The 21,036-nt window shown below is 33.4% G+C and overlaps 1 protein-coding gene across 1 annotated transcript; it reads right to left on the bottom strand.

Moving 5' to 3' along the window:
• Positions 1-19,018: 19,018 nt before the first annotated feature.
• On the bottom strand, positions 19,019-20,816 carry LOC121234434 (protein CANDIDATE G-PROTEIN COUPLED RECEPTOR 7). The gene has a single exon (XM_041130367.1). It carries the CDS (start codon positions 20,592-20,594, stop codon positions 19,281-19,283), a length of 1,314 nt encoding a protein of 437 aa, XP_040986301.1. The 5' UTR covers positions 20,595-20,816; the 3' UTR covers positions 19,019-19,280.
• Positions 20,817-21,036: the final 220 nt, after the last annotated feature.

The following is a 21,036-nucleotide window of genomic DNA, read 5'->3' on the forward strand; positions in this document are numbered from 1 at the left end:
TTGACTGTTTGTCATGTGTTAAATAGGGTGCATTATAAAAATTATTTACACCTTTTGAGTTGTGGAAAGGGTATAAGCAAAATTTGAAATATTTTAAAGTTTGGACTGTCTAGCCTTTGTAAGGATAACAGATCCCAAAAGACCCAAATTGGATGTAAAAACTACCACTTGTGTTTTTCTTGGATATGCGATACATAGTACATCCTATAAATTTTTTGACATTGAAAATAATGTGATTTTTTACTCGGGTGATGCATTTTTTCATGAAGAAAAATTTCATTTTAAATAATAAAATAGTGGGGATCAAGAATCTAGACAAAATACTTATTATGAACCAAGTTCTTCTACTCCTTCACACAATCAAGAAAACTTCGAACTAAGGAGTAAAAGAGCGAGAGCTAAAAATGATTTTGGCTATGACTATTACATTTGTAATATCGAGGAAACTCAATATACTTTACAAGAAGTTTTAGAGTCACCTGATGCTGTATTTTGGAAAGAGGTTGTGACTGATGAGATGGATTCACCAATTTCTGATAAAACTTAGAAATTAGTTGAATTACCACCGGGTTGTAAAATCATATGATGTAAATGGGTCCTTAAAAGGAAGTTTAAACCTGATGGAACAGAAAAATTCAAGGGTGGGTTTGTTACAAAAGATTTTAAACAAAAAGTTGATCTTGATTTTTTCGATATTTTTTCTCCAATTACTAGAATAATTTCCATCAGATTTTTAATTGCAATTACTACAATTTATGATTTAAACATTCATCAAATGGATGTTAAAATAACATTTTTGAATGAAGATCTAAATGAGGAAATTTCTATAGACCAACCCGAAGGTTTTGTAGAGCTTGACCAAGAAAGCAAAGTGTGTTAGTTGATAAAATCTCTATATGGGTTAACACAAGCTCCTAAACAATGGCATGAAAAGTTTGATTCTTGCATGATTGAGAATGACTAAAAGTCAAATGAGTGTGATAAATGTATCTATTATAAATCTTGGGGTAAATCACATGTTATTATTAGCCTTTATGTGGATGATTTGCTTATATTTGGTTTTAATTTGCATGTTATTGGTGAAACCAAAAATATGCTTAGAAATCATTTTGATATGAAAGATCTTGGTGAGACTAATTTTATTTTGGGTATAAAAATCACCAAAACATGTGATGGTATTTTTCTTGATCAATCGCATTACGTAAAAAAATTATTAAAGAAATATAATTATGTTGGATGCAAGCATGTTGTTACTCCTTTTGATCCTAGTGTTCATTTCAAATTTTCTGTGAAAATGATGATGATGTGATTAATCAAAAGGAATATGCTAGCATGATTGTAAGTTTACGTTACGCGACGAATTGTACTAAACCTGACATTGCGTATGAAGTAGGTTTACTAGTAATCCAGGAAGAGATCATTGGTGTGCAATTGATCGGATAATAAAATATTTATCTAGTATAAAAAATCATGGCTTATTTTATAAAAAGTATCTTGCTATACTTGAGGGCTTTAGTGACACCGATTGGAACACTTTGTCAGGTGATTCTCTCTCCACTATTGGTTATGTTTTTACTTTGGGTCGCTGTGCTATATGCTGGAAGTCTAAAAGCTAAACAATTATTGCTAACTCAACATGGAAGTTGAGCTTATATCTTTAGCTTCAGCAAATGAGGAAGCAAACTGGTTAAGGGGTTTATTGCTTGAAGTTCATTTGTGGGAAAAATCAGTTCCACTCATATTAATTCATTGTGATAGTACTACTACAATTGGTAGAGTACAAAAATATTATTATAACTGTAAATCCAGATCCATAAGAAGAAAACACAATACCGTGATATCTTATTTGACTGATGTTATTAACGTGGGTTACGTTAAATCTTATGATAATCTTGTAGATCCACTGACTAAGGCCTTGACAAGAGAAATGGTCTGAAATGTATAGAGGGAAATGTGATTAAAACCTATAAATTCATGAGCCATGTATGAGGATATCCAACCTGTGGACCAGAGATGATCCTGAGAATCGGGTTCAATGGAAAAAATGAACCATATGATGGTTGTAAGAAATGCACTATTTATTGTATTTCTCATTCCTATTATGCGAGTGCATTTATCATGTAATGTTTTGCGGGATGAGATTTTGAAAAAGAGCTTTTAATGAAATTCTGTAGTTTTTATGAATAGGGTATTAGATTTACAGGAGCACTCTTGACAGATCTCACCTATGTGAGTGTGGGAATGAGGCCACTCTCTATGAGAATTGAGTTTATTATCAAATAAACTCATGAAACCAGGATTAGCACATGTCCGAAATGTGCTTGTTAATAAAGCTCATGTTAACACCTGAGTTATCACTATAACAAATTTGAGATTTTGGGATGAAATTATTTAGGGACAAAAAAAAGTCCCTAAAAGTCATTTCTTGGGACGAAATTTAAATTTCGTTCCAAAAATTGATGACTTTACAAAATCGTTCGAACGTTACAATAACCGTTCAAACAGAATTTTCTGTGACGAATTAAATCGTCTCAAAAACTTTTTCCCGTTCGAACAGTAAAATTTGGTGGAGAATTAATTTATTATGGCGGGGAAAGTTCACAAATGTTCGAACGATTATTTGTTGTGTTCGAACGGAAAATATTTGGTGGCAAATCCTGGCTGGAAGGTTTTTAAACCGTTCGAACGGAATATATTTAGTTAGAACATATTCAAGCACCACATTTATACATTCGAAGGTATAATATTAATCTCGGTATGAAACTCAAAATATAAAAAATATATATCATATATACAAATTCATTAATTAATTTTATGTAATTAATTTAAAAATATTTTAATGATTTCTTTTATGTTAAATAAGATTTTTAGTTAAATAAATATTATCAACCATACACCACATAATATAAATCAATAATTACTCTAGAAAAGACTTTATATTTAATTTATAAATAAAGCAAATTATCAAAACACCATATATATTGTTCATAACTATAACAAAAGAAAATATAAATAAAAAATAGAAACTACTGTGATGCGAGGTCTCTACACACATCCTCGACTGCAGCTAATTTTGTCTCTACCTGTGTCAGCCAAGTACTGAGCGTGACCTGAGTTGCATTATTGACATTAATCGCTATACGTAACTCATTAACCGTACATAACCCAGAGACGGTAGCCATAATCTCTATACGCAACTCAGACATGGCAGTATGCACTGCATTAATCACTGCTGATGTGTGTACGCCGATCTCTGCAAGCAATATGTCAGCCATCTCCTCGCGAATAGATGTGCGTGATGCCTTAGCCTGTGTAGATGTCTCACCAGCCGATACTCCAGTATCTCCCGGCTGTGCATCTCTCTGAATCTCAGCCCTGTCAGGAACAGCCCCACGAAAACGAAATCTCGAGTGTCCCGTGCTCTGTGACAGGGTGGTGCTGTTGATCGGTGCTATCGGAAATCGGGAACACTCAGAATGTTAGGACACGACCCCGGCATGTAGCAAAAATCGAGTGATGAGAATTCCAAATGGCAGTATATTTGTCGTAATGAACCGTGCCTCTGATCGGATCCTCTCAAATATGTAACCAACGAGGTCGATCGGGATACCACAAGCGACCCGTATCATAAATCTCGCTCGATCCATGCCGACCTCGGTCTTGTGCTGTTGTGGGTCAATATTGTTGGCAATGATCAAATTCATGATCTTAAAGAAAGAAGATAAATCTGCCTGCCTAATACTCTTCGTCACATCGTACACTGGAGCATCTGGACCAACAATCAAGTCTCTGACCTCATGATCAGCAAGTGTATCGATCTCATCTGTGTAATCTGGTCTCTCATCCTGAGACATAGCTGCATCACCTGAAGGATCAGATTCTCTAGGCAGCAGGTTTGGATAGGCATCAAGAAGCTTAGGAATATCTAGATATGCAGCGAGTCCGTCCGCTAAAAATATAACAGGAGCTCCTCGGACACAGATCCTGTATGCTTCCATCGTCTGGGCTGGCAGCACCGAGCTTTTTATAGAACTCAGTAACGATTTCAATGAAGGAAACGAGCTCCATTCCTTCTTCTCACTGATCCAAGATTGGTGCCCAACCACGATCATTGAATATTGATGGGAGGTAATGACCCTCCTATATAAGAGCTACAAAATCAGACAGTTTTACTTGTCTCTAAAGTAAAACAGTTCACTCTCGAACTGTTTGGATGGAAGGTTCTCTTGATCTACCACGTTTACGATCCCGATAAGACATTATTATGAACCTGAAATTTTAAAAATAAAATATATAGTCAACATTAGTGATAAAATCTAATTACGACGAAAAGATTTACAAAAGTATATACTTTAATAAATTAATTGATAGAACAATTCAATAAAATGATGAAAAAAATTTAATAATCTAATATAAACAAAATGGTTCAAATTTAATATAAAGCGTTCGAACGAATATAATATATGGTCGAACAGAAACTGAAAACCGTTCGAACGCTTAATATATGGTTCGAACGTAAGGGTTAAATCGTTCGAACGCGTTCGAACGGAAACCAAGTCTAACTCGGCCATAGCTGAGTCAACTCAATGGCCATGAAAACACCCAAAATAGCATCAATTATGTGGTTTCTTCGAAAAAATACAGAGTACTCTTCATTTCTAAACATCTTATGGTAGATTTAAGGTGTTCTACGGTGACTATTAATGAAAAAAATCTAATTTTTCTAAAAAAAATGAATAAAATCATAAAATTATAAAATAAACGGTAAAATGAGTTTGAAAATGCATACCTTCACTTGGGAGGAAGAGTGTTTGACGTAGGTGCTGATTACGGCGGCAGACGGCGGCGATTGTAGTGCGTTCAAATATTTTCTCGCTTTTTCAAACGGTGGGGACAGCGGCGTGAGAGAAATCTCTGCCCGCGATAACTTATATGTGCATAACCGTTCGAACGGTACTATAAAACTGTTCGACCGTTAATATTTCACGTTTGAACGTAATTTGTTTTAAGTTTAGTAAAAATTATATTAAATGTATATTAAATTTATAATCCTATAAATTAATATAATATATATACTATTATAGTACATTATAATATTATAATATATTATAATATATATTATGATAGTAGAATACTTTAAATGAAAACATAATAACTTATATGTATTTTTTTATAGTATAATAGTAATATATCATAATATTTTACTATCAAAGTGTTATATATGAGGTTGTTATATATATATATATATATATATATATATATATATATATATATGATAGCATATAGAACTATATGGTATGAGTTTATACTTAACTAATATATATCATACTATATATTCCATTATACTTTACTATATAAGTTGTATATGATACTATACAGCATATATATATATAGAGTATAGATTACTAATATACTATTATCTTATAAATTTCTCTATACTTTATTATGTGACCTTAGTATATTTGAGGCTATATATATGTTCTCCGGATATATTATTAATACATATGATCTTATATTTTTTACTATACTTTAGTATAGGATAATATATATGATACGATATATATCATATATAGTATAGATTACTGTATATCATATCGTAATCATTACTAATATATTTTCCTTTATACTAATTTAGTATAGTATAATAGATATGATACTATATAGTATCTATTACTAATATATATCATAGTATATATTACTAGTAGATATCATCTTACATGTTTATAGTATACTCTAGTATACTATACTATATCGGAAGATATTTAATATAGATTACTATATATATGATAGTATATATAACTAATAAATATGTTCTTATAGTACTTTTCATTTAATGATGGAGAAAATTATATTTAAACATAAAGGTGATGTGTTCGAACGGTACTCGTAAACCGTTCAAACACATATTTGGCGTTTGAACGTATAAAAAACATTCGAATGGATTATTGCTGTGGTGGGAAAACATCCCTCCAATTAAAGACTGCTGGACTACAATTCGAATATAATTTGTTATAGTTCGAACGAATTATTGCAGTAGTGGAAAAATATCCTGCCAATTAAAGACTGTTGGATTACCGTTAGAACGTAATTTGTTATAGTTCGAACGGATTCTTGCAGTGGTGAGAAAATATCCCGCCAATTAAAGACTGCTGGATTACCGTTCGAACAGAATTTTTAGCCGATCGAACGGTAATGCAGAAATTTGTGCGGGCAGAAAAATTGGCACGCTGAAACAATTTCGCGTTCGTCCGAACTTTATTTACGTTCGAACGGTTGGTTAGAACTTATATTCTTCCTGCACGCCATCAGTCCCTCATTTTTCTCTCCTCTCCTTCACTCTTCTGCGTTTTCTCTAAAAAATCTTACATTTTCTTCACAAACTTTTTCATTCTATCATCATTCAAAGAGGATTGCTTAGTATATTTTGCTTAAAGGTATGATTTTTTTTATCATTTTACTTCTAAATCTATCATTTTTTATTGTTGATTTTGTGGTTTATATATATATATATTGTGTAGGTGTTTATATTTAAACATCAATGTGATGTGTTCGAATGGTACTCGTAAATCGTTCAAACACATATTTGACTTTTGAATGTATAAAAAAACATTCGAACGGATTATTGCTGTGGTGAGAATACATCCCGCCAATTAAAGACTGCTGGAGTACAGTGCGAACATAATTTGTTATAGTTCGAACGGATTATTACAGTGGTGGGAAAATATCCCGCCAATTAAAGACTGTTGGATTACCGTTAGAACGTAATTTGTTATAGTTCGAACGGATTCTTGCAGTGGTGAGAAAATATCCCGCCAATTAAAGACTGCTGGATTACCGTTCGAACGAAATTTTTAGCCGATCGAACGGTAATGCAGAAATTTGTGCGGGCAGAAAAATTGGCGCGCTGAAACAATTTCGCATTCGATCGAACTTTATTTACGTTCGAACGGTTGGTCAGAACTTATATTCTTCCTGCATGCCGTCAGTCCCTCATTTTTCTCTCTTCTCTTTCACTCTTCTACGTTTTCTCTAAAAAATCTCACATTTTCTTGACAAACTTTTTCATTCTATCATCATTCAAAGAGGATTGCTTAGTATATTTTGCTTAAAGGTATGTTTTTTTTTTATCATTTTACTTCTAAATCTATCATTTTTTATTATTGATTTTGTGGTTTATATATATATTGTGTAGGTGTTTATATTTAAACATAAATGTGATGTGTTCGAATGGTACTCGTAAATCGTTCAAACACATATTTGACGTTTGAACGTATAAAAAAACATTCGAACGGATTATTGCTGTGGTGGGAATACATCCCGCCAATTAAAGACTGCTGGAGTACAGTGCGAACATAATTTGTTATAGTTCGAACGGATTATTACAGTGGTGGGAAAATATCCTGCCAATTAAAGACTGATGGATTACCGTTCGAACGTAATTTGTTATAGTTCGAACGGATTCTTGCAGTAGTGAGAAAATATCCCGCCAATTAAAGACTGCTGGATTACCATTCGAACGGAATTTTTAGCCGATCAAACGGTAATGCAAAAATTTGTGCGGGCGGGAAAATTGGCGCGCTGAAAAATTTCGCATTCGACCGAACTTTATTTACGTTCGAACGGTTGGTCAAAACTTATATTCTTCCTGCACGCCGTCAGTCCCTCATTTTTCTCTCCTCTCTTTCACTCTTCTGCATTTTCACTCAAAAATCTTACATTTTCTTCACAAACTCTTTCATTCTATCATCATTTAAAGAGGATTGCTTAGTATATTTTGCTTAAAGGTATGATTTTCTCTATCATTTTACTTCTAAATCTATCATTTTTTATTATTGATTTTGTGGTTTATATATATATATTGTGTAGGTATTTTTTAGTTTAAACACAAAATATATTTGTTAGAGGATTGCTATTGGACGTTCAACTGTTGTATGTTTGTTAGAGGGATGCCATTCGAAGTATATATGTTATATATTTGTAGTGTTTTCTGAATATAAGTTTTGTGAGATACTAATACTCGTCTGAACTGGTTGGAGTTTGCAATCTGGGTTGAGACCATTCGAATGTGATAAACATGTTCGAACAAGATATTACCTTGTTTGAACGGTTGTAAAAACTATCTTAAACTATCATATAAATATGTAATATTGTAATAGATTATATATAGTATATATATGTAAGAATTAATAATACTTAAACTCATATTAATATTTAAAAGATAATAGTTATAAAAATTATCTTACAACTAATTACTTAATATGTCTTAAAATTATATTATAATTACATAAGGATTAATAATACTTAAACTCATATTAATATTTAAAAGAGAATAGTTGTAAAAATTATCTTACAACTAATTATTTAATACGTCTTAAAATTATATTATAAAAACATAAGAATTATTACTTAAACTCATATTAATAATTGTAAAAACTATCTTACAACACACTTAAAAGGGATAAAATTATATTAGAAAAGATAATTAAACTATGAGGATTAACTTAATAAATAATAGCTGGGTGCATTAATATTAAACTATGAGGATTAACTTAACAAATAATAAAAGAGAATTAATATTAAACTATGAGGACTAACTTAACAAATATTAAAAATAAATTGTTGTGTTTTAATATATGTTATGATACTTGGCATATATGTTAGGATACTGAATATATATTGTATGTTTGTCGTGTTTTAATATTGTATCTTCTACTTGGCATTGAAATAAATCTTAGACCCGTTCGAGAGTTATCAATCATGTTGAACGGTTGATTGATAACTTTTGAATTGTCCAGAGTGGACAGTTTGGGATTGTAAGATCATTCTCACAAACTATGAAACTATATCTGTTGCATCCAACATTATGATTTTGGTAGAATCATCCCTTATTGTTCTCCAGATATGCAGTTTCGGTGAATGTGCATTGATGTATTACTCGTCAGTGTACACGACCAAACGAGCATATTTGGAGAACTATGGGGAGATGCTGCCGAAATCTTGTTGGAAGTGACAGATAATAGTTGATAGGTTGGCGATTATGATCTTACAATCTCGAATAGGATAGGACCAACTACCCGGTGAAATGAAGAAATTACACTACATGTTAGATAATTGATTGTTTGTTGATGCACGTGATTGTTTGCAATAGGATATTAGTGGGGCTCAACTTGGCCAGGTGCACAATTTGCATTTCCATACGTATATGTAGTGTCATTTGTTCGTTCATTTTTTGGCCAAGTACAACTTGTTAAAAATTGAAAGCCAACCATGTATATATAAAAGTTTAAAGATTTCATCCTTGTTAGTTCAATTCTAAACTTGAGTCTTAGAGATGAATACCTTGCTATCAGCAATTATGTGATGATGTTTTTTAATGGTAAGTTAAGCATACATGCAGTGGGTTTGGGACTCTCATAACATCACTGCAACCATGTTGGATGTTTCTGGAACCCCTATCCTTGGGTTATTTTTCACTAATAACAAATGGAAAATAGAAGAAAATTTTGTGTTTGATTGCGCTACTAAAACAAACCGCCAAGATGTAGTCATATTTTGAGCTTTTCTATCCAACTGAAGGTTCTCCAAGGCAGCTGATGCTCGAATTACATCCTCTGGGAGCTCGTCACTGTCATATCTCCAATTATAGTCATCCTTCTTGTATCCAGACATTGACGACCCTCCTCCTCTATGATCTGAGGGCTAGACAGTATCAGATAAAGAAACTCATGAAAAGCATATAGTTGAAGGACATAGTAAATAGCTTTGTTACTCAGCAGATGCCTGGGAAGCAGGAACATGCCTCCGAGTGCTCTTGGAAACAGCAAGGCAGGTGCAGAACCTTCCCAGTGGGGGTAGGCCCCCCAGCAACAGGTGATGGGGAAGCCTCTGAGTGCTTCTGGACTCTAATTGGATAAGGATTCAGCTTCGGGAGCAGTTAATCTTCTTCCTGTACCTTTTTGGCAAGAGCTATCTCTCTGTATTGAGCTTGTTACTCAATACGGTGTGTTTTGTTTTTTCCACATTAGCAGGCATTTACGCACGTTTGTATGGGTCGACTGTATTCAACATTTTTCTTGAGCTAAAGCATTAGTATGGAATTTTATTTGATTTGCATGCTCTTTCAAATTTTCTAATATTACTATATTTTGTAATTATGGCTTGAAAGCCATTTGAGCCGTTTGTAATAAAATTGATTGATTTGTTGTACGTTGTCTTTCAGTTGGCATACATTGCATTTTCCAATTTATGACTATTGAGGTACTGATTTTCTAGCTATGACTTTAACTCATGTATATACGTTATTTTTCTATTTACTGACGGAAAAATAGCTCCAGTTTGAGAAACTCATCATTGATTCTTCAAACGTTTGATTCATTATGATTTTTTGCGGTTTTTTAAGGCTTAGCCGTTTCAGATAATTATTTCGTGCGTTAACTTACTTCATGAATAAATGTGTCGTTACATTGTGTAATTATCAGCAAGTTTTACCGGCCTATAAATCAATATTTTGAATACCGTACCAGTGATCGTTCTAGTCGAAGCATTGGAAAGAGATATTTTGATACTGGTATCATTTCGGATACTATTTCATAATAGTCTATATATGAATAAATTATATATATATAACTTATAAATAGTCTAGTATGAATTGGGGGTCAAAAAATTAAAAAAAAAAGAAAAAAAAAAGTAAAGGCTGAAATATAGGCCGATACGCACCGAAATATCGGCCGGTACAACCAGTACTGGCCGAAATTCTAACCAGTACGAAACGTCAGGCTTCCCTGTACTGGCTACACCACAAAAATGGTATATTTTGACTGTACCAACCAGTACGGTACAAAATTCAAAACATTGCTATAAATAGGTCCTTTAGCTTAGTCAGACGGACTGCATAAAAAATTCATACTAATTTATTTGCTAGTCTTTGTGTGATATTTGAGAGATTTCAAAAAAAAAAAGAGGTGTTTCTTTTTGTAGAGTTTTGGGCTCAAATACTTGTGCATGGTTAGTTTGAGTTATACGATGAACCATTGGGCTGTTATATCCTAGAGGGGACAAGCCAAGAGGAGGTCTGATGCACTAGTGTTTAAACATTATCTACCGCAAAGAGCTTGAATCTCCTTAGAGAGCGAGATTTTCATGCCTCAATCTAACTGACTTCGTTTTGTTTTTGTTATTTCTTATTTTAGTTTCTTGTAATTTCTTTTGTTATTTTGATTTTTCACAAACACAAACAATCAATCACACGATACAGATTTATGTGGTTCAACAACATGTCTCCGTCCACAGAGCTGCTTATTATGTTGAGAAATTACAACATATACTTTAGGGTAAAATTTCATTATTCAGAACAGTTAAACTGTTTATAATATATTTATATTGTTGCACGATAGCAATCTTAATTTTCATTTTTTTGCGATATTCACTAGAGTAGAGTATAGAGCGCATATCAAGTAAACTCACTGTTTGGTGTTCGCTCGAGCGCCAAGTTGAATGACTATGGTGCAGGACTCTAACAAATTTTCTGTCTGAACTTCGTTGAACTAAATGTTGAGCAAATAACATTTAACACTACAGTTTCACACATTTGATAAATTATTGTCAAGTCGAATGAACAAGTAGGACTGCCACAACAATAAATCAATCTTCAACATATAATACAACTGTTCTCTTTTCTTCTTCATATAGACCATATGTATATCAGTTGACAGTAATAACTTTTAGAGAAAATATTTACAGCAACCTACTGTGTGCTACAACCGCAACACACTTAATATTGTAGGTTAAAAAAAAAAAAAGTGATGTCACGTAAAATGTGTGGAGAGTGTAAGCTGATATATAATCGATCTCTAACTTTTAACACCGCAGTTTCACACATGCCAAGAGTTCCAAACTTAATAAGCTGGCAGCCGGCCTGTACAAAGAGATTTCATTTTAGTTTTGTTAATGGCAACTCGTACAAGAGATCTTCTGCCACAGACAAAACCCTCTTTGAGTGGTTATGGTTTACTACATCAGTACATCTTAAAGGGTTGTGGCACATGAGCAATAAATATCGCTGGGCATTAACTTCAAAGAGATGTAATTGATATGGACCACAAAAACTGGACCGCATTCCTTAAAGCAGGTGAATTGAATAATACAGTAAATGCGGGGTGTGCAAAGACGAGAATCGGTTGCTGTAGTAAATAGATGTAAAAAAGCTTTGATCAGCGGGAATTGTTGACATTATGACAGTTGACTGCAGGTCTTATGGTGAGGTAAGGATTTTCTCCTTTTTGAAGTGAAAAATGTATCTATTCAGTGCATTTTTTGTAGGACCTTTTATATTAGATACTATTCATTTCGCTTGAAATGGAGAAAATCATAGGACCTTTTTATATTAGATAGTATTCAGTAAAATACCTATAATTTTATGAGCAATGTTACACAATCTGTCAACTTTTACATATAATAACTTTTAAAAAAATTTTAATATTTTTTTAATTTATTTTCTTTAAACTAATTCAATTCTTCTATTTATTATTCATATATTAAATATTTGATAAAAAAAATAATAAAAATTAAAAAAATATGATGTGTAGAAGTTGTATGAATAGTAGGAAGTTGAGTAGATTTTATTTTTAATTTTATATTAGATACTATTCATTTCACTTGAAATGGAGAAAATCATGACCTTTTTACGTGAGTTTCGGCCTTCATACTTCTTTACCCGACATTTTTTATAGATACCCTACGAATTTGGGCTATGTGCATCAATCACCCATATGATTGCCTATACGGCAAGTGGCATCGACATTCCATACACCATTATCATCAAATCACTCTTTTTCACTAGCAAACCAAGCTTTTCATGATGAGTCGCTCTCTGAAGCAGGCATCTGTTTTGGTTCTTTAGACTCTATGCGAAAAAAAAAAAAAAAAAAGACATGTGCTTACACATGCACACATGCATAAATGTGTTTTCTTTTAGTTCTTGAATGATCGTGTTCTCCTATAATTTGGATTTGGAATTGTTGCAACCCTCATGTTTAAAAGGTATTCTCCGTTATCTGGGGCGTTCATTATTAATAAATTTAGGGTATAATCACTTTTGTCCAAAAAAAAAAATGCATAATATGTATGCTATAAACTAGTTAAATTTAGGTACACATTATGCAAATAGAGAAATGCTTTATTTATAAAAGTATATTTACAATCTGATATGATTTGATATGGTACATTAAATTATAAAACTAGCTTCATTGTAAAACAGATCGAACATATTATATGAATTTATGAGTTTATCTTTATGTGATTTATTTATAATTATGACACTTCTCATGCAAATATATAATATTAATGGTTGTTCTCATATTTTTTTTATTTTTATTTTTTGCTAGTTCTAATCGACGGTGGTGCTTCCATTCTTGTATGGTCGATCTACTTCATTATTCATATGTTTATTTTGTGGAATTATATTTAATAGATATATAATTAAATGAATTTAAGTGTAGTCAGAACTCACATTTAGGACTTGTGCTGATGTAATGTGGAATTAACATTTATCCCAAAAATTAAATTAATGAAAGGAGAGAGATTTAATAATTTATATTTATTCTCAAAATGATTATTCAATATAATTGCTTAACCAGCAGTCATTTAAACCACGTATCTCAGCAAACTACCTCATGTATCTTAATCACTTAATTGATACACTGCCCGTAAATCTTGGTGAAAAGATGGTGGCCTTTTCTAAACTTGTTCCAATCTGAAATGCTGGTTACCGACTCGTTTGATTACGCGGTATGAGGTAAGCCGAAATATTTTGTTAAAAATTTAATAAAATTTTGTTATAATATAATTTTTTAATATAATTTTTTTTTTTAAATTTAAAAAATTAAATTGTTTATTATATTTTGAGTGAAAGTTTAGAAAAATTGTAATGATTATAAGAAATAAGATAAGATGAAATAGTTTGATTTTGTATAACCAAACCAGCGTTTTACAAAATTATTTCCCATTAAACGTATTGTTGTGAAATGTGTTGTAGAAAATGTTGTGTATAAATCATTTTTCAAAAAGAAGAGTATGTCTCTTAATTTTATTCTTTGATGTAGTATCATAATATGATGCCATGTGATTTATTAAAAAAATTAAAAATATAAATATAAAATGGTAGAAAAAATTTAAAATTTTAGTCTTCATCTTTTTGTATTTTCGAGCTCCATCTTTTCTCATATATATTTTTTAAATTTTAAATTTTTGAATAGGTAACGTGGTACCACAATGACAAAGTGAGTGGTATAAAAATGAGTGGTATAAATTATGGGCATAGTAACATTAGTCACGCCATAAAAGAAAAAAAAAATAAAAAATATATTTCTTTTTGGAGAAAAAAGAAAGATAAAATCAAACCCTCTGCTGGGTTTGACGTTGTTATCAGTTGCCGGATGTTGGGTTTTATGCCTCGGCTCTAAACATAAGAAGAGGTCAACTCTTTAGACAAATAATCACGCAAAAATAATTCAAAATTAAAAAAAAAATGCTAAACTATTATGAACTTTACTATATTTTTTATATACACTGATGTAATATCTTCCAATGAAAAAATGACAAGTAGATTAAACACCTCGTTTGGTTACACAAAGTGCATCAAAGATTTTTTTAAAATTTTTTAAAAATCAAACCAAACATCTTCAAATCTAAAAAAAATAATATTATGTTTTAATTTTTCCTTTAATCATTATATAAATACAAAAATGAATACAGCTTTACAAACTCCAAAATAAATTCCTCTTAAAAGATTAATTTAAACAGTTTTTCAATTCTACTTATCTACTCTTAATAACTTCGATACAAAATTTTTTTCTCTATTCCAAAATTCAATAAATAATACATGAAAAGAACTATAAAAATTGTTGAGAATTTTTTATAATAAAATATGCATATGTCACATCTATCTAAAAAATTAAAAAAATTATTTTTTGAAAAGTCAAATTTGCTCTCAACCACCAGCTAGACTAACAAATCACTCCCTATGGCTATGGTGAAGGCCAGCTGTAGGTGTGGGCTCCGATTTCGATTTCGATAGAATCGGAATGCCCACCTTCGATTTCTACTAGAGTTGGAGGTTAAAATCTACTCCTACTCCAATCGAAGTTCAGAGCTCTGAGCTCTGATCGGAGTATAAGTGGGTTTGCTTAGTTACCCTATTAAGATTGGGCTTGGACTTACAGCCCAATATCCAAAGGCTTAATCTAAAATTCAGATTGATCTACCTTTATTTAAAAATATTAAAAAAATAATTTAAAAAATCTAAAATATTGTAAAAAATAAGTTTAAAAGCTAAGATTTAAATACAATGATTAAATCAAATTCTCAATCGCAAACGATAAATTTAAATTTAAAACTGCAAATTACAATAAATTGAAATTTACATCACCAAAATATTAATAATATCATAGATTTCATTCAAATATGAAATAACACAATCTCCCGCATTAGTCTTGACAGTCCATGCATTTGAGTCGATGACTCGATAGTGATTTCTAATTTTCCTCATGAAGTTTTATTGATCATGTGCACTATCTTTTCTTTAGTCATTTAACTATAAACTTCTAAACCATTAACCAAGTAATATATGATATAAAATATGATACATTATAAACTCACATCCACCTCTAACTTTGACGAGTTTTGCATAATGGTAATCATGGTATTGAATTTCTCACCACTAAAAGGGTCATCCCACGGTGCATCCGTCTCAATGATCCACAATTAGTCTAGGGTTCACAACTAGGTCATATAAATTATAAATTAAATAATGAAAATTTTAAAATTACGTAAAAAAAAACTATTTAAAATCATAAAGTTACTTGATTTAAGCATATAGCACTTGACATCAACGATATCTATTCCAATGAGCATTGAACTTAACCAATTCTGTGTGCAAACGAGGGCCTCGACAATGGTTGGAGATAATGAACTCTAATAAGCATTCAAGACACAACCTCCGATGCTAAATGCCGACTCAGAGGCAACCATAGTAATATGAATGACTAGTACATCATTGACCATTCGAGGAAAGACTAGAAACAATCGCGCATCACAGTATACCGTGAAGGCATGAGAAATTGTGGCTCTAAAGTGTACACAAATTTATGAAAGCCTGCCTTGTTAATCGTGGTAAAAGATATTTCATTAGTAATGATCATCTTTGCAAGAACATCCCTCAACATATTCTCATTGTATTAAGGGATTGAAAACTTCTTAATCTGAGTGCTATCAGTAGCCATAAAAGTCTAGTAAATCAATTTCGTCTGATCAGTTGCTACCAGCACTTTGTGTATCTTATACCGCTGTCAACCTCAAAGATGTGCTATTAATACTGGCGTGCCTTACTTCTTCGAATGACAACCGCATAGTTGCCCATAGTAGTGGCATTGAGCTTATAGATTTTCACGATCACCAGAAATTTTGATAAAATATTCTCATGTCCATAACTTTTTTTACTAGGCCGTGCTGGTGGATCGGCCAAACACCCATAGTCCACAAGTGTACAGAGCTCACATGCTACCCAACCCATGCATAAATCCGCATTATCACAAAATTGTTGCCCCCAACATCTGATACCATGGCAATAGCAAGTTCTTTGGCCCGATATCTCTTAAGATCACTCCAGAGTCCACACCGCTGTCATCCCATCCAACATAGGTATGTGCGTTTGTTAGGTACTGCACATGGCCAGTGAAAAAGGAAAAGACCAAATTTATTGTATATTTATTGAGGCTGGTGTATGAGGTTTTTAAGCAAAGTGTAGTTTGGCCAACCTAAACAGTTGGCCAAATAATTTTTCTTGCATAAAAAATTGTTGATTTTACTTATAATAATGAATTATGTTACAACAATTGGCTGATTTTGCTTCTAATAAATAGATCACTACCTTTCAAAACGAACTTATGCAGAAACTTGTTATCTCGAAAACAAGACCGAGTGTTTTTTTAGAATGAGGTTCATTAATTAGCCTTTCTAAAATATTAAAACAAATACCAAAAATAAAAAATAAAAAATAAAAAATTCTTAGAGCTCTTTCAAGTGGATCCTCTATATCATATATTTCCTCTATATTGCATTCCTGATCATCAATTAATCCAATAATTAATAATTAAGAGATGTTATGTTTTATAGTTGAAAAATATCACCGTTGTAAAAATATATTTGTCGGAAAAATATGATCGTTGGAAAAAAATATTAAAAAATTATCTCCTTAGAAATAATACAATCGCTAGAAAATTAATGTGTATTTTTTTTATAACGAATAAATATTTAAATTACAATTAAAATTAAAATAAATAAAAAGATCAAAATTAATATTTTAATAGAATAGTGATGGATTTGGAGAGTTTTTTTATTTTTTATTGTTGAAAAATACCTAACTAAATTTATAAAAATAAATTTCTTAGTCAAATCTTGCCAAACTTACCAGACCACTACTAATGCTCTTAGACTCTTAACATTTTAGTCCACTCGTTGGACTACAACAAATTGCCTCTTTCGACGGCCCTTTCCTGGACTAGGGCCTGCAAAATCAATTCAATGCTATTTCTTCGTGTATTTTCTTTTAAATACCGCAAGCATTGTAAAAGAAAATAGGAACCATACGAAGTAATAGATAACTCACTGCCCTTACATTTAGAACAGAGGACAAGGTATATTGTGCAGTCCTCTTATCTCTCTCTGTGACAGCTTCGCCTGTAATGTCGACTTTTGAAACCATTCATTGGACAATTTTACCATTTTTTTACTAAAAAAAAAAAGAAAAGAAAAGAACAAAGTACAATAAACAGATTTGTTTTTCTTTTCTTTATTAAAACCTGCAATCCATATAATAGCTTTCATAAATCAAACCCCTCAAATAACAACTGGCAAACCGACACGTCTAGGTCGGTAAGAATTCTGGACAAATTTGATGAAGAAGCAGAGCTATTGTTAATTCTACTAGTGGAGTTTATATTAAAGACAATTAAAGCCAGCCTTGACCAAGTTTAACATGTCACACCAAGTATATCTATAGGCTGAAAGTTTAAATAAAATTAATGGAAAGCTAAGATCATAAAACTCTAAGCTTAAACATTTCAACCCATCCTCCATTCCTCCAAACAGAAACCCCACACTTCAAGGCAAGTCAAGCAGTTCTTAAAGCACTCAAATCTAGGAATCAATCGCATTCTAGAACAACCTCCATTGACGATAATATGGGTTATGATCCGACCACTTTTTTACAAGTAGAATTGAACACAGAAGATATATGAGATTTCAATTCATCACTCACATGATTTCACCTACAACACCCCCCCTTCTCCAAGCAACACGAGAAAAAAGGAACAGCAAGGAAAAAAAAAAAAACAGTGAGACAATATATGAAGGAAGCATCATAATCCCTATAGTAGAATATATAATTATTAACGTTATACAATCCGAGCAGCGCAATGTTAAGTATCATAGTTCCACAATAATTCAGAAGAACACAAGATTAGTTAACAGATTACTCATAGTCTCGAACTAACTCATGATCAAGCCATTGCAACTAAGCAATCTTACATAAGACAGTAAAGCTGGTTCACATTTTCATATTTCACTAATAACCACTGAACTATACGTGCTTGATTCCATTAGTCAAGTCAGTAACGTCTAGGAAACTTAAAAATTATCGATGTTCTTTCAAGGAAAAAAAATCACCCATGCACAATGAGAATAACGCCTCACCCACTTTTTTTTATAGGTAATCAAGAAGTTTTATTAATCAAAATAAGGCATAGCCCAATTACCCAGGACTGAAGTATGTAACAAGAGTTTACAACCGGCCTCACACCTACTTTTTAAAATTATGCTCTCACAAATGGATTTATAAGAACTCACGGTTTGTGAGTTACATTAAAATCATTCAATTTGTATCGACTTATTAGCCGCACAATCGTTACAATACTAAGAACGATAATCTTGAGCTTCCATATACACAGCCATTTACCCCAAAAAATTGAACGCAAAGTATCCCAACGATACATACACATACCATCCATTTCACAGACATACATGAGAGTGTATGGCATCGTAACTGGTAACTTAAAATAACAGGCACAGTAGATCAAGCAACAAAAGGAAACACAAATTTTATATCCTGACAATTTCTGTAATACTCAAATTTAACAATAGCCATTTTGTAATAGTTTGAAGTTTCTACCTCAAACTCCCCAATTTGATTACTGCTCCAGCTCCAAAAATCTTCCTTGTTAACTCGCTCACAATTCGAACTCATCCTCAAGCTTCAGCGCCTCAGCTGCTGCCTCCTCCTCCTCATCATCGACCACAAAATACGGGTTGTGTGCCTCAGGTTTGAACTTGTACCCGGTGAACATATAGAACGCCAGCGTCGCCAACTCCGCAGCCACGACACTGGTCCAGAGATACCGGTACGAAGTGATAGTCTCCAGTGCATACACCACAACGCGGGTAAAATAAATGTAGCAAATCACCACGACGTAATACTGCCTAAACAAGGTCAACTTCATCAAATTAACCGCCGCCTTGCCGTCGGTCCTCGCCGCCTCGCGCAGGTTCTTGATCGACCACACGATAGGGAACAACACCGCGCAGCAGCAAACCACATCGACCAGCAAGAAAACCTGCTTCCAGGTGACCCAATCCTGCGCGAACGGCCCGCTCTCGTCGATAGCGACTTGAGCAATGTTCGCCACGACCTGAAGCGGGATCACAATCATCAAGACCTTCTTCTCCTTGTCCTGCAAATAGGGCTTCAAAAACGACCAGCCCGTGCCGATCAGAACGATGAGAGTAAAAAGCGTAATTCCCTTCAAGAAACTGAATATATAGAATAACACGTCCCATCCGTGCGCGCTACCGGTGCGCTTGATGTACGATTTGTCCTCGGCTTCGCAGAGCAGGTTCAGAGCTTTGAGGATCAGAACGGCAAGCATGAAGAAATGAATACCGAACACTGTCAACCGCTTCTTGTAGAGAACGGAGACCCAAAGGCCGCCGAGAGCGAAGTAGACCAGAGAAAAGAGGAAGTAAATCCTCGGGAGAATGGTCTTCCCGGCGGAAAGGTAGTCCCGGCGACTGCTCTTGCCGTCAAGATTGTACATCGCCGACCTGACGTCCATGGAGACCGAGAGCTGTCTCTGGAGGCAGTTGGCAAAGACGAGCGTGAACTGATCGGCGTCGGTCTCAGTGAATACGGTGCTAAAGCCTTTCGCGTCTTTGAGCTTATCGAATGTGTAGACAAGCTTGACAAGTTTGGAGAGGAGGGCGCACGAGACATCGCCGTCCTCCAGCTGCTGGAGCACGTGCATCCAAGAGTCCCGGGTGCAGAGGAAGAATCCGACCTTTGTGAGATCGAGATTCGTGGCGGAGAGGGAGATCTTGGAGACGTTGAGCTCCAGACGACCCGTGTGGGTGAATCCAAACTCGTCGAAGGGAATAATCGGCCGGTTGTCGGATCTTACCTCCGTGAATCGGATCTCGGCGAGGGAGACAGATGCAGAGAGGAAGAGGAGGAAGAGAGAGAGGAAGACGGAGCGGGTAGAGAACGCCATGGGAGGACGGTGTAGATCTGAAGGAGATCAGATCGGAGGTTGAATTTTGTGGTTAGGAGAAATTGGATTACAATTTAACTATGGAGTAGAGACAAAGTCTTCGGAGACCTCAAGAGAAGAAATTGAACAGGCAGGGGTTAGGAACCTTCAGCTTGACTGCGTGCTTGGAGATAGGGGTAAGGTTTTGTTTTTTGGGAGAGAAATCAGAGTGTTTGAAATTAGGGCTCACGGATAAAAATTAAGCAGAAATGCCTCGGGACCCAAATAATGGCCCGAATGAGTTTTTTATTTTTTTTTTTAAATGACGTTAGGAATTTTTTTAAAATATTTATAATAATTAAAAAATAAAAAAAAAAATAAAAAAAGTGAAATGCATTATTCAGTGAATCCATTCGGACTACTTTTTCAGTGGTTGTAGCAGAGTTTAAAATTAAAAAAATTA

The sequence above is a fragment of the Juglans microcarpa x Juglans regia genome, chromosome 6D (genome assembly GCF_004785595.1).
Source record: "Juglans microcarpa x Juglans regia isolate MS1-56 chromosome 6D, Jm3101_v1.0, whole genome shotgun sequence".
Taxonomy (NCBI): domain Eukaryota; kingdom Viridiplantae; phylum Streptophyta; class Magnoliopsida; order Fagales; family Juglandaceae; genus Juglans; species Juglans microcarpa x Juglans regia.